At 37.5% G+C, this 13,548-nt stretch overlaps 1 protein-coding gene across 1 annotated transcript in view; it reads right to left on the bottom strand.

Moving 5' to 3' along the window:
• LOC119786802 (cell adhesion molecule 1-like) overlaps nt 1–13,548 on the bottom strand; it is a gene marked incomplete at its 3' end in the record, with an annotated part of 539,389 nt that overhangs the window by 44,244 nt on the left and 481,597 nt on the right. Inside the window, exon 6 of the mRNA XM_038290356.1 lies at nt 6,896–7,054. Within this exon, the coding sequence (XP_038146284.1) occupies nt 6,896–7,054 (159 nt within the window). The remainder of the gene's footprint in view (nt 1–6,895; nt 7,055–13,548) is intronic.

Below are 13,548 nucleotides of genomic sequence, written 5' to 3'. Positions count from 1 at the left end.
CAGAAAAAAAAAACAATAAACAATAAGTGGCACTTTATCTTCTTATTTTACAGCTGATATAATGTTTGCCTGAAATCTTATGTTTAGTTTTTACCAATATCTCTCCAGTCCATGTGTCCAATTGAGCTACTTTCAGACTGATTCATCCAAAGAGTATTGTTCCAGAAATGTTGATATTAGTCTACTTGCCCCTGAGAAAACTTCCTTCTGACCTTCATAACATCACTCAATAATTAAACTTTGACTCTTTTCTTCTGTAGGTCAAATGATAACAAATTTTAGACTATGGAGATTTTATTTTTTGCATATAGTATTCTGCTATAATGCTGAACTTGCTCAGACAGTCAAACTTGAGGATGTTGACAGATGTCTTAAACATCCTCCACTTCCCTACAGTGGAAAAGTCCATTTTAATTTTTCTAAAACTCTTCTAAACCCTTCTTAGATGCCATATCTTCCTGATTTGAGCAACTTTAGGAAAAAATAAAATGAGATTAACCTAGTTTGTCCATCACCAGAATTTTTTAAAAATGTTATTTGTATAAGCTGAACTTTATTCACTTTCGCTTTTATTATCATTGATGAATTAGCTAAATACATCTTAAATAAAGAAAAACAGTCTTATGTTGTGTACCTACCTTTCAAGATAACTAATCATATTTCCAACACTCTTTAAAATTTAAAATGTTTTTTTTTTTAACTTAATGTTTTTTTCTATGTAATCAAACTGCCTTGTTCTCAACTCCCTGGGCCACATATTACAGTGAGAATCACTAAAATCATTTCTAAAGCATCTAAAAAGCTGCTTCATCACATCTCAGGCTGTGTTGTTGTGGTACAGGGTGAGTTCAAAGCAGGTGATGTTGCAGCACGCCCAGAGCACGGCAGCCCAAGCTCTGCTTGACGCAGCGTAAGGCTCTAAGCCAACGGTGCATGTAAGCTTTAAGTTATAAGAGGCCATTCTGCTGCAGTAGATGCACCATAATCTTCCTTTTTATTCACAGGGAAAAGGTCAGGAGCTACAGAGCACATTTTATCTTTAAACAGCATGACAGGACATGCCAGAGGGTCCAGACATACCGTAAGGTCAAAGCAGCAGGAACATAATGGTTAAAAACGTGTAAAAACAAACAGAAAAAAAATCCTGAAATATGTAATGCTCCTATTAGTGGAAACACAGAAGGGTAATGTGCCTCTACTTAGGTAATGGGCTTTGACGCATCATCAATAAACTGGAGTGGCTAAGTGCTATTAGCACCCCTGTATCATCATGCTGTTTTCACATGTTCTACATATAGGGACCAGATTTCGGTTTCTGAAAAGGAGGACCCTTTTTTTTTCGGGGGGTCGACTGTTGGGCCCACTGACTGGACCGAACCTCAGCAGAGAGCAATGAGCTGCCCGTCTTCAGCCGGAGGAGGGGGGCCAGTAAGGCAGGTGGGGGGAAGCACAGCATGTGTCTACCGTCAGCAGGTCGGGTTCGGCCGCTCCATCCCCCGCTGTCTCCCTGCCCCCAGCCGTGGAGCTGACGGCTCGGTTCAAGTGCCCGGTGTGTTTCGACTATGTGCTACTGTTGTCCAAGGGTGTAACTTTGTGCTGAAAGTAAGTGGGGGACACTCGGGTGGGGGCTAATGGACCTACAGTTACTCAACCCAAAAGCTTTCAGTAGGTTTTTGTATTTTCCAAAAAATTAGCTCAAACATATATTTATTCAATGCTTTTCTATTGTTGAGAACACAGAGGAACCAAAATTCACTTATATTTATATTTATAGATGTTAGAGAAATGCCTTTTAATGCATTACATATATAGGGACCAAAAACATTAATGTATAAAAATAAATTAATAACAGCTGATTCCGATGCCAAAATTGATATATCATGCATCCCTGAAAGTACATTTTCAATTTTATCCATCCATCCAGAAAAATATGGATATGCTGCATTTTAAATATAGCTTAGCATATTTTTTTCTTGTAAACTTACCAGTAAACTTGGAGATATATTTTATTGCATGTTGCATATCCCAGTAAATGTGTTTCCCCTTTAAATCTGCCTACTTCTATCTGTGCTCTGTTTAAAAAGATTTATCAACCTCTTTACTAATATAATGATGACAAAAACAAAATTTCAAGATATGTAGAAGCTCTGCAGTCTGATTCTATCTGTACAATAAGAAAACATGTTAATTTTAACCTGTAACTGGGAGTCATGGTCCTCTGAAAAGCCAAGCTTTTTTAACTAGTAAAGAACAAACTATGTTTTCTTAAGCTTCTTGCATTATAATACTAACTTCTATAAACTTACAATTTGTTGCCATTTTAGCTTGTTAGCAGAAAAAACTCTGTATTTCAAACAAACATATTTTCAGTGGTATGATCTCAAATTTTTTTAACCAACTGGTATCCGATCTTTTACTTAAACATCGAAGTAGCTGCTGGTTAATATTCACTGAGTGCTGCTGAGTGTCTCTCCTCCATGTAGCTACTTTGTACACAGTGAAATGTGACTGCAAATCTGATGTCTCAAAGCGAGAGAGGAAAAAAATATGGATTCAAAATGCTCTGAACACAGATACACTATATTGCCAAAAGTATTTGCTCACCTGCCTTGACTCACATATGAGCTTAAGTGACATCCCGTTCCTAATCCATAGGGTTCAATATGACGTCGGTCCACCCTTTGCAGCTAGAACAGCTTCAACTCTTCTGGGAAGGCTGTCCACAAGGTTTAGGAGTGTGTTTATGGGAATTTTTGACCATTCTTCCAGAAGCGCATTTGTGAGGTCGCACACTGATGTTGGACGAGAAGGCCTGGCTCTCAGTCTCCGCTCTAATTCATCCCAAAGGTGTTCTATCGGGTTGAGGTCAGGACTCTGTGCAGGCCAGTCAAGTTCATCCACACCAGACTCTGTCATCCATGTCTTTATGGACCTTGCTTTGTGCACTGGTGCACAGTCATGTTGGAAGAGGAAGGGGCCAGCTCCAAACTGTTCCCACAAAGTTGGGAGCATGGAATTGTCCAAAATGTCTTGGTATGCTGAAGCATTCAGAGTTCCTTTCACTGGAACTAAGGGGCCAAGCCCAGCTCCTGAAAAACAACCCCACACCATAATCCCCCCTCCACCAAACTTTACACTTGGCACAATGCAGTCAGACAAGTACCGTTCTCCTGGCAACCGCCAAACCCAGACCCGTCCATCAGATTGCCAGATGGAGAAGCGCGATTCGTCACTCCAGAGAACGCGTCTCCACTGCTCTAGAGTCCAGTGGCGGCGTGCTTTACACCACCGCATCCGACGCTTTGCATTGCACTTGGTGATGTATGGCTTGGATGCAGCTGCTCGACCATGGAAACCCATTCCATGAAGCTCTCTGCGCACTGTTCTTGAGCTAATCTGAAGGCCACATGAAGTTTGGAGGTCTGTAGTGATTGACTCTGCAGAAAGTTGGCGACCTCTTCGCACTATGCGCGTCAGCATCCGCTGACCCCGCTCCGGCAGTTTACGTGGCCTACCACTTCGTGGCTGAGTTGCTGTCGTTCCCAAACACTTCCATTTTCTTATAATACAGCTGACAGTTGACTGTGGAATATTTAGGAGCGAGGAAATTTCACGACTGGATTTGTTGCACAGGTGGCATCCTATCACAGTTCCACGCTGGAATTCACTGAGCTCCTGAGAGCGACCCATTCTTTCACAAATGTTTGTAAAAACAGTCTGCATGCCTAGGTGCTTGAATTTATACACCTGTGGCCATGGAAGTGATTGGAACACCTGATTCCAATAATTTGGATGGGTGAGCAAATACTTTTGGCAATATAGTGTAGCTGTGTTCAATCCCAGTAAAGATGAAGTTGGACTGATCGGCCCAACTGCTTCTGATCTGGTCTCTCAGTCTGATAATGGTAATTTGCACATGTTGGGGGATTCCGTTGTTTTTGCCCTCATCAAGTTTTCCATTTTTGACATGCCTGTCTACCTCCTGCAGAGTGTTCTTAAATAGCCAGACGTCTTTTTTTCCGCTGTTTTACGTGCTGTTCTTTTGAACAACGAGGGCCTTTTGTTGTCAACAATCTTACCAGGGCGTGTTCCTATTTTACTCATAATGTGTCAAAAGGCCACATGTTGCTTTTTCTTTACTGATGATCGACTATGATCAGCATTCGCTGCTCAGACTGGGCAGATTTCTGATGCACTGAGCGCAACTTTGATCAGATTTCGTCAATAGAGAAACTCAACAGTCTGGTGAAATAAAACATACATCTGATCATCAACTAGAAACAAAACCTAAAACTTTTCATACTTAATGACTAGCTGCAAAGAGAAGCACTGTACAAGCACAAACACTGTTGCATAGTTTCCTTGTCCCTGCTAGGTAAATCTATCCTTCCAGCATCATCCTGCCACCACTTTGTTTCACAGTGGGGATCATGTATATAGGAATATCAACAGCTCTCTCCCTGACCTGCCTGCGGTGCTCCGTGGTCTTTATGAGACTATATGTTCCCCCGATGTTCTCTAACAAACCTTCGAGGCAAAACAGAACAGCTGATCTTTATGGAGGGCGATCATAGTTAAGGGATGCTAAACACTAATGCATACCACACATTGTTTCTTTCTTAATTCACACCATGTATGACATTATGTTTAGTCTAAACCGCAACAAAGCCTTACTGAACAAAAAAAACCCTGAAGATTCTGAGTGTTCAACTTTTCCAAGACATTTTAGCTGAAAGCAGTGGTTTTTCTAACCACTGTAAATTATGATCGGCTCTTAATTCACACATTGGAAATCAGATTTTTATTATGTTCATAACAGAGCAGTGTGCTTCAGACTGACCTGTTGTTCCTAGAATGGGAACATCTTTTAGTCCTCAGGCTGTACTTCTGTGGAAATAAATTTTTTCCAAAAGGCAGACGCCCTGTCTACTTTAAGACTGGGTCTTAAACATTCTATATAAGGTAAAGCTTATATTTAGAGTGACATCAGTTATGTTGAGCCATTTCTCTAGTTATACTATAGGCTTGAACTGCTTGCTGATAAAAATGCCACATTAACTCACTTTTCTATATTCCACTCTAATTTTAGGCTTTTTGGTTCTGTTTAAGTTTGCCTTTTTTCAGTTACACTTTGATTTATGCCATTCTGTGTTTTCTAGGTAATTGGTTCCATTTTGTGTCATTCTAGTTGTTTTCTGGTTGTATTTGAGTCCTTATGTATTTCTTGTTTATTCTCAGTCTGTCTCATTTCCACTAGCTGCCTTCTAGATCCTTCTGTCCACACCTGCTCCCAATTAGTTGATTACTTCATTCTTTGTTCCATTTGGCATTTATACTCCTCCTCTACAGGTACTGTTTGCTGGATTCTCTTTATTCGTTCATTCATTCCCTCCTTGACCCCTTTGCTCTGGTTCCTGTGTTTGGTGATTAGTTATTTTGGATTTAAGCATCTGCTCCCACCATTTGTTATTAAATCTGCGCCTCACCTTCTGTCTCTGCATTTGGGTCCTCCAAAAACCTCCACACAACCTGACAAGTTCTCCATGTTTCTGTAACTTGCTCTTATTTCAACTGTCTTTTCTCTCCTTCCTTTCCCATCTTAATGGTTAACCTTCGGTAAGAAATTTGGGTTAATAAGAAGAAAAGCAAGACCCTTTTTGATGTTTTTATATCAGGTTGGTTTATTTTACTTCAAGCTTTAAATAATCTATGTTGTAGCAATATAAATGTGAACATCTAACTGGAAAAAATATATTTTATTGCTCAGTTGGGGGTGCAAAATTGCAAGAGTTTGACTTTTCGAGGAGGGCGATTTTTTTACTTTGTTGCGCCCTTCAGATACCTGAATAAAAATCTGCTCTTAAGCACTTCAAAAGTGCAGTTTTTCAAAGCAGATGGCCAATTTTAATGTTGAATACTTGGACAGAGCAACATTTGGAGGTGGATCTTAACAGGTTGCATTATTATTAAAAACAAAAGCAGCGTTCAAAGCTTCTTCGTCTATTGCTCTCTCCACCGTCAGAAACTGCAGCATTAATGTTCTCTGCTGCATTATGCTGCTTTCACTGACCTCCTCTTCAAATAGGTGGAGGAAAAAAGCACTGGTAATGCAGCAAGACCCATAAGGTAAAGTAAAACTAAGTATTTTTCCACATTTCTAACTCATAAAAAAAAAAAACATAGGATTAAAATAAGATAATTATATCAAATAAACAGATATGCTGTCAAATCTAATATATGTGGTAAATACCATGCATGCTAATGTAAATGTGAAATTCTTTACTTTAACAAATGAATATGACATTTGTTTTGAAGAAACATGTCATGCTTTTCTTTTAATGCAAATCAACAGCTTGTTTTTGCAACTTTCCTGCTATTTATAGACTATGTGGACAATTTATTTATGAACTGACATTATATGAAGTTATTAAATTCCACTCATCACTAGCACTAAACCTCAGCTCTTACTAGCACTGGGCACTAAGGTTTAGACATGGATGTAAGCATCATTACACCATTAGTAATAATAATAATTTAATGGCTTGTTGCCTTTGCCCCAAGTCTCAACTGCTGATTCTAAGCAAATACTCTCAGCTTTCTCTAACACAGTATTATTAATTTAACTTTTAATTAACTTTTCTTTTCCAAAAAAAAAAGGAAATCTGATTTAATTTCTCTGATCCATGGCTTTGTAGTGTAATTGTCTTAAATATAAAAACATTGCATTTCAATATGGACTTGTGCTGTTTTTTTTTTTATTGGAAGTATCTATAATGCCTTTTTATTTACTCTTGAAAATCAAAAAATCTAATTCATCATTTATGATTAAAAGTGAAATAAAAAAAAGCTCAGTGACCAATTCAAGCGTGTGAACAGAAAAAGCCAGAGTACTTACACTGAACCTCCAGATATTTGCGTGCTCTGAAGTCCTTGACGGCAGGGTGGTCCACGATGCAGGTTACAGGGATCCCGTCGTCCTCCTTGGTGACGGTGAATGTCACCCGACTGGTAACTGTGTACATTCTGTCGTAGGTCAGCTCCACTTTGGGCTTACCTGCCGAAAATAAAGCAAAACAAAGACACTATGTTAAAGCTGGAGACCCATCTGTTCCAATATATCAACAAGAGTAAATCGAAGACTCGGGGATTTCAGGCTTACAGCGTAAAAGTTAATGCACACTTGGATAGTAATGTCAGCTTAACACATTTAGCCTTCTAAATTTAAGTTTTCTACATTGGCTGAGTTCCTTTGGAGAAGATTATAGTGAAAAATAAGGGAAAAAATAACAAATGTGAGTGAGATGTCTTTAATTTGATAGAATAATTGGAGTTAATTTACAGTAAAGCATGGTGGTACTAGAGACAGAAATCTGGTGAATGCATCATCAGGAGTTTGATATTTAATTTATTACTATTTCTATTATGAAATTGTAATTTATTTGGTGTTTGAGACTCATAAAACGATATAGTTTTTTACAAGGGCGTAGGTTTGATTTGAACTTTGGTGGGGACACTATTGGTCTGGTGTCATTGGTGCTGCAATATGCGTGCCCTTTTTTATGCTCGATGTGAGCATCCGTACTGATAAGACGAATTCATTGTTAAAAGAGAAAAGCATCATTTTGCTACATTAATAAAAATTGTATAATCACTACACTCATTAGATGCTGTTTATCAATGTTTGAAGTATCACTGGCTCTGATGAATGTGGAATTAGGACTGTTTTCCACTTTGTAAATGGTTTCATTTGCATGACTAATAGAGAAGGTAAATACAGTATTTTCTTTTGAAGATATACAATTGTGCAGAGTTAAACCCCACTCTTATATTTTACCTACTATGCTCTCTCTGTATCAAGCAAAATAATACATTCATTAAAATATTAACTTCACTATAAAAGTTGAACATCTGGGCTCTAGTTACTCTGTATAGCCCATTTCATGTATTTTATCTAGGGCTGAAAAAATTTATCGTATTAATTTATTATTTCAATAATCGTCAACTAATTTAGTATGTGATTAATCATTAACTGGAGAATGGAGACTATAAAACATAATATAAATGTAAAATAAATGTCCCTTTCCCCTATAGAGCAATCAACTTAGATCAGTAATTATACCAAAATTGTAAAAATACAATATATATATATAAGATTAAAAAAAAAATTTTGTCTGTCAATATTCTCCATCCAGAACTCCTCATGTGGAAATATTTTAGTTTCACCTGGTTTATTTAGACATCACCTGAAGCACTGAAGGGCAGCTGCTTCACCTACAAGCTGCCCTGCATCATTATTACTGGATATCTGTGTTTCCTATAATCATATAATGTATAAGTGCAATTTTAATAGTAAAGGATTAAATGTTACACAACCTTTTATCATTGTCCTATATTGCTTACTGTCTGACTGTTTAAATAGCTCCTTACTGTATGTCTATTTTCTTTTTTAGTGGAATCATTTACAAACACAACACTAAGAGTGAGCCTAAGTGTATTCAAATATAAAATAATTTTTAACAATTATAAAAGACAATATAACACTATCTTATCTGTAATTTAACATTATCCAAAATAAACACCCAGATTCAAGCATTTTTACCAGACATTAATGTTTGTACTAATTTACTTAGACTGTGTGGAAATCTATGTAAGATAAAATCAATGTTTATATTCTTCCTTTGTTTGTTATTGTCTTTATCCTATTTCTAGAAGTATAAATAGTCAATAAAATAGAACTATTATTATGTGGAACCCTAATTATGCTTTTTAAATGAAAAACAGCAGATGATTAGCCACCATTTCTTGTTGTTGTACTCTATAAGAGAAATAACGCCTGCTAATAATTATACCTGAACTTTCTCAAAGAGTCATAAAAAATGAAAACAGTAATAGCAACTAAATATTGGGAAAAAGGAAACCCTCACATTTTCTTTTTTAGTTGGCTGTGGATAAGAATCGAACAGCCTTTATTTGCCCATTTTGTGTCTTCAGAAATCCTGGCTGACTCAGAATATTTCGCTTTATAAAAGAAAAAAAAAGGTTTTTGTTTTTTAGTGTACATGATATTCATTTTTTTTAATTGGGACTTGTTTTGTAGCCTAATATTTATTGTAGTAACCGCTGCATTCTAGTGTGAATACATTTTCAATTTTGTGCTCCAAGCACGCCAGGACTAGAAAACAGCCAATCAGAGAGAGAGAAGGCGGAACCTAAGGCAGTACAACCAATGAGAGTGGAGTTAAACAGTGCAGCACAGCGCTGCGCTGCTACGTGAAAGGGACAGGATAGAGCAGGCAGAGGAGCTGCGAGAGGAAAAGAAGCCTCTGCTGCAACAACTACTGCTGTAAATTATAAACATGTTGCTCACATCCAATTATTGGTAGGGACAATTAGGTCGGTTCAAAACTTTGGTAGGGACATGTCCCTATGGTCCCTATGCAAACCTACGCCCATGGTTTTTTATTAAGGTCCTACTGTATAATGGGATATTCAGATTTAATATAATATTTGATTGTATAGTTTTGGATAGGTGCAGTTTTTTCTAAAGTCTTAGGACCTTAGTCTTTAATTGGACATATGGATGAAGCTCATCACGCTGCTAGAGGACAGATGGCTTCTGCAGAGAGAGCCGTCTGCTGCTTAGTGATGAAAAAAACATAAAAGAAAAAATATGTAACTTTCTTTTTTTAAATGATTTTGGTAATAGTTTAGAGCAGTGAGAGGTGTTACAACAGGGCCACAGCCAACTAAGAAACATTTGTATATATATTTTTTTTTTTTAACTCTTAAAATTTAAATTTAAATTGAACCTTGGAAAGTTTAAGGCCTGTTTTTTTTTAAATAAAAACAGATAAAATAAAGTAAATACACACTCCTGCTACAGCCATTAGCTCACCTTTCTAATTATGCTAATATTTACTAATAGTTTGCTAAATGTACTAATGGCCATATTTTAAAAAAATTAAAATAATCTTAAAATTCCCCATTAAACTGTCCTATTCAATTTATCAAAACACTGGTGTAACAAAAAATAAAACCTTATTTTAAAACCCTATTTAGCCAGGTTTAATGGATGAGTATGCCGGACCAAATGGGTACATGATGACCAACGGACACAAAACCAACGTATGGTCATTACACATGATTGGATTTTTACGATTCTGGCATGCCTGTATGTATTTTCTTAATCTCCTCCTGCTTTTCTGCTTTCAGCTTTATCAGATGCACATCTGAGCTACTCTCCAAAGCACCTCAGTAAAGCTTATTCCCTGCATATGCTCAGCTGCTTTTATACACTTGATTTCTGCTGATTGGCAATGCCAGATTATTGAAAGCCTTGCATGTGTAAATGTTCATATTTTTTCCCTGCCTTCTTCTCTTCCTGCTCTCAACCAAGTTTCTACCTGCTTGATTTCCCTGTCTTTTACTTGTTGAACAACTTATCAGCCTCCAGTGTGTCCACCACAACCATTAAAACCTTGCCTATCCCACAGATTATCTAGCCTGAATTGGCCTGCCTGTCTTTGACTCTCACAGGTCCACATGGATTTCCCTCTGATCTCAGTGACTCAGCACTTTGCTGAGATTAAAACTTCTAAATCTCGTCTTATGAATCCAGCTGTGGCATCGCCCTCGCCTTGGTTATTTTTTAAGCAGAAGAAGCCAATAACCCTCTGAGAGGGCTAGTGGTTTCTGAGTTTTTTGTTCATCGAAATCTCGGCAACCCCAAACCTCTGTCTTTTTTTAGACAAACTTTATTGTCATTTTGTACACACGGAGTGTATATAAAACAAAATTTAAATTTTTACAGCACCCATGACATTAAAATTTTGTTAAAGTGCCTCAAATGTGAACATTGGGAGAAAAAAACACGGTGCAAAAAAGCGCATTGATATGGTCTATGACACAATTTAATCAAACATTTTTTCAACATTCAACTTTTTTTGTTTTGTCTTTTGTCGTTTTTTTTTTCAGCATTCAGCTGTCTGATCGCCGTGGGGAAGAAGCTGTTTTGGAATCTGCTTGACCCGCATTGAATGCTGGGAAGAGGCGCTGCAGCCTCCACACCACCCAGTGAGACAGCTGGTCAGAAAGCTCTCCCTGGTGCTTCTGTAAAAGGTGGTGAGGATGGGTGGGGGTAGGTGAGCTCTCCTCTTCCTCCTCAGAATGCACATGCGCTTTTGTGCCCTTCTGATCAGTGAGGTGGTGTTTACAGTCCAGCTAAAAATGCCTGTGATGTGTACCCCCAGGAATTTGGTGCTGCTGGCCACCTCTAAAGCTGAGCTGTTGATTAGCATTGGTTAGGCTGATTTCTCCTGAAATTAATGATTATCTCCTTCGTTTTCTCCACATTCTGGATCAGGTGGGTCTCTGCACCAGTCCACTAGCTGCTCCAACTCCTCTCTGTAGTCCTCGTCGTTGTCGTCTCTGACTATTAGGTTGTCCCTATCCCTAATAGTGCCCAAAGCTGTTTTCTGTTTCCAGCCAGAGTTAATTTCAACAAATTTTAACTTTTAACTCACACTTTTTCTGGCTTTAACCTCAGGTCTTCAATCTAAACCATTCCTTAGATGAGGATACTATCGTAGGAATTTGCACTGACTGAATCTGGACAATTAGGAGAATTTGCTTCTCCCATATACATTTTTTTTCATTTTGATCATAAAAAAATATAATTCCTGGTAATATTTCTGTTTAACTTATAGTGCCATTTGTGGGGCCCTCTCACTGCTCCAAATGAAGAGGGAGATTGGGGACAGTTCCAACAGGGGACAGTACAACAAGTCCAGTCAGAAACATGATAAATCGATTCATCACAGCAACCAATGTTGACACTGTTCCCAAGCTGGAAAGTTGCATGAAAATCCAGGGATGTGTGGCTTTGGTGCTGGATACACCAGTTCTGGGCACATAGAGATTTTACAGCTGGCAGACATTTATATGAATGCCACAACTGTGGATCTGGCTGACGGTAGAGGGAGGGGAGTGTTAGATTATGATCAGTTGGATTTCCATTAAAAAAATAAGATATATAATAACATTTCTTTTCAATATTCAAGATATCTGTGCTCTTCAAATAAGTTTTTTTTTCTACTGTTTCAAATATGGGAATTGGGATATTATGAATATCTTAATAAATTGTGTTTGCCATGTTGATTTGGTATTTGGAAAAATAACAAAAATATATATATTTATTCAATTTTGGAAGTCAGTGAATGTGCACTTATCATAGAGCAATCCAATATCATCAACCAGATCAGTCACAGCATTTGCAAACAAAAGTCAAATATATTCTTGTGTGGTAAATAATTTACTAATAGTTGCAGTAGAGTTGTGTAAAACCAATAGACACAACATAAAAGCTCATATGTTACTGAATATATTCCTAAAGAGGCTATTTTAAATTAACTTGATTCATTTTTCCTTCATACAAAGACGAAGGAAGCAGATGTTGTAGCTGCAAATCATAGAGAACTCCTGAGAAATATGGTTCAGTTTAGACTTTGCTTAAAATAGTAGCAAATAATAAATAAAAAAATGACTGGAGAGTAAATGAGACAAAAAAAAGGTGCAGAAGCAGGGTTGTTGAGCTAATGCAATTGCAGATTCTTTGAAATGTTAACCCGGGCCTTAAAGATGAGAAAGAATTTAACACTAGCTAAAGAACAAACTGACTGTCTTGCAAAATGCAGCAACATTTTATGAAAGTAAGGCTGATTTTTTGGGGATTGTGTCTGGCCAATGACATATTTTGGCCTATGTAGGGGAATCAACCCAAATGGTGAGTTTTAGCAAAATGATTACCTTAAACACACCAAAAAGAAGCATCTTGGTTCCAGATCAACAACATTAATGTTCTGAAGCAGCCAGCCTAATTAAAGGACAACATCTGTGGTGTTATAAACTAGAGTTTCTGAGTTAAAACCAAGTACTGCAGAAAAACTGTCAGATATAGTCCAATCACCCTGTGCTGGAATACCTGTTGACATTATATTCACTGAAAGCTCAATCTCAAGCACCCATCCTGAGCTTATATAGTGATACTATAGAAGAGCAGCGAAACCATAGAGGTTTGTTGTCCTTCATGCAGAGGGACAAAGAATAACCTCAGTGCCAGAGCAGCTATGGAGAAGGAAGTAGAAAATGAGCACAGAAAAACTGATAGATGTCACTGCTAACACTGCAAGTTGACTTTTTTGATTTTCCTGCTCCAGCAACTCTTTCAGCTTTTTCATAGTGTTTGTTGTATTGATGAGACACAGACTCACTTCTGCACAGATACTGAAAGCAAGTAGGTCAAAGAAAAGAGATAAAAAAAAATTGATCCTGCTTTGTGACCTAAATGCTCAACCCCTGCTCTTCTAAAGCAAATTGTCTGTTTAATGTTAACACCACAATGATGTGCACTACTTTGTCTGCTGTCCAGTGTTCGAGATAGATGCAACTAAATATTCAGCTGAAAAGAAAAACCTAAAAGCTGAAGGATGTGTAACAAACATTTTAAAACATTTAGGGGCTTTTTAAGTAAGCTACACAGTTTTTTAAAGG

Source organism: Cyprinodon tularosa, unplaced genomic scaffold, assembly GCF_016077235.1.
Source record: "Cyprinodon tularosa strain WSP-4 unplaced genomic scaffold, ASM1607723v1 ctg28, whole genome shotgun sequence".
Lineage (NCBI taxonomy): Eukaryota > Metazoa > Chordata > Actinopteri > Cyprinodontiformes > Cyprinodontidae > Cyprinodon > Cyprinodon tularosa.
Note: the sequence above shows the minus strand (reverse complement) of the source record. Positions and strands in the feature narration are given on the sequence as shown.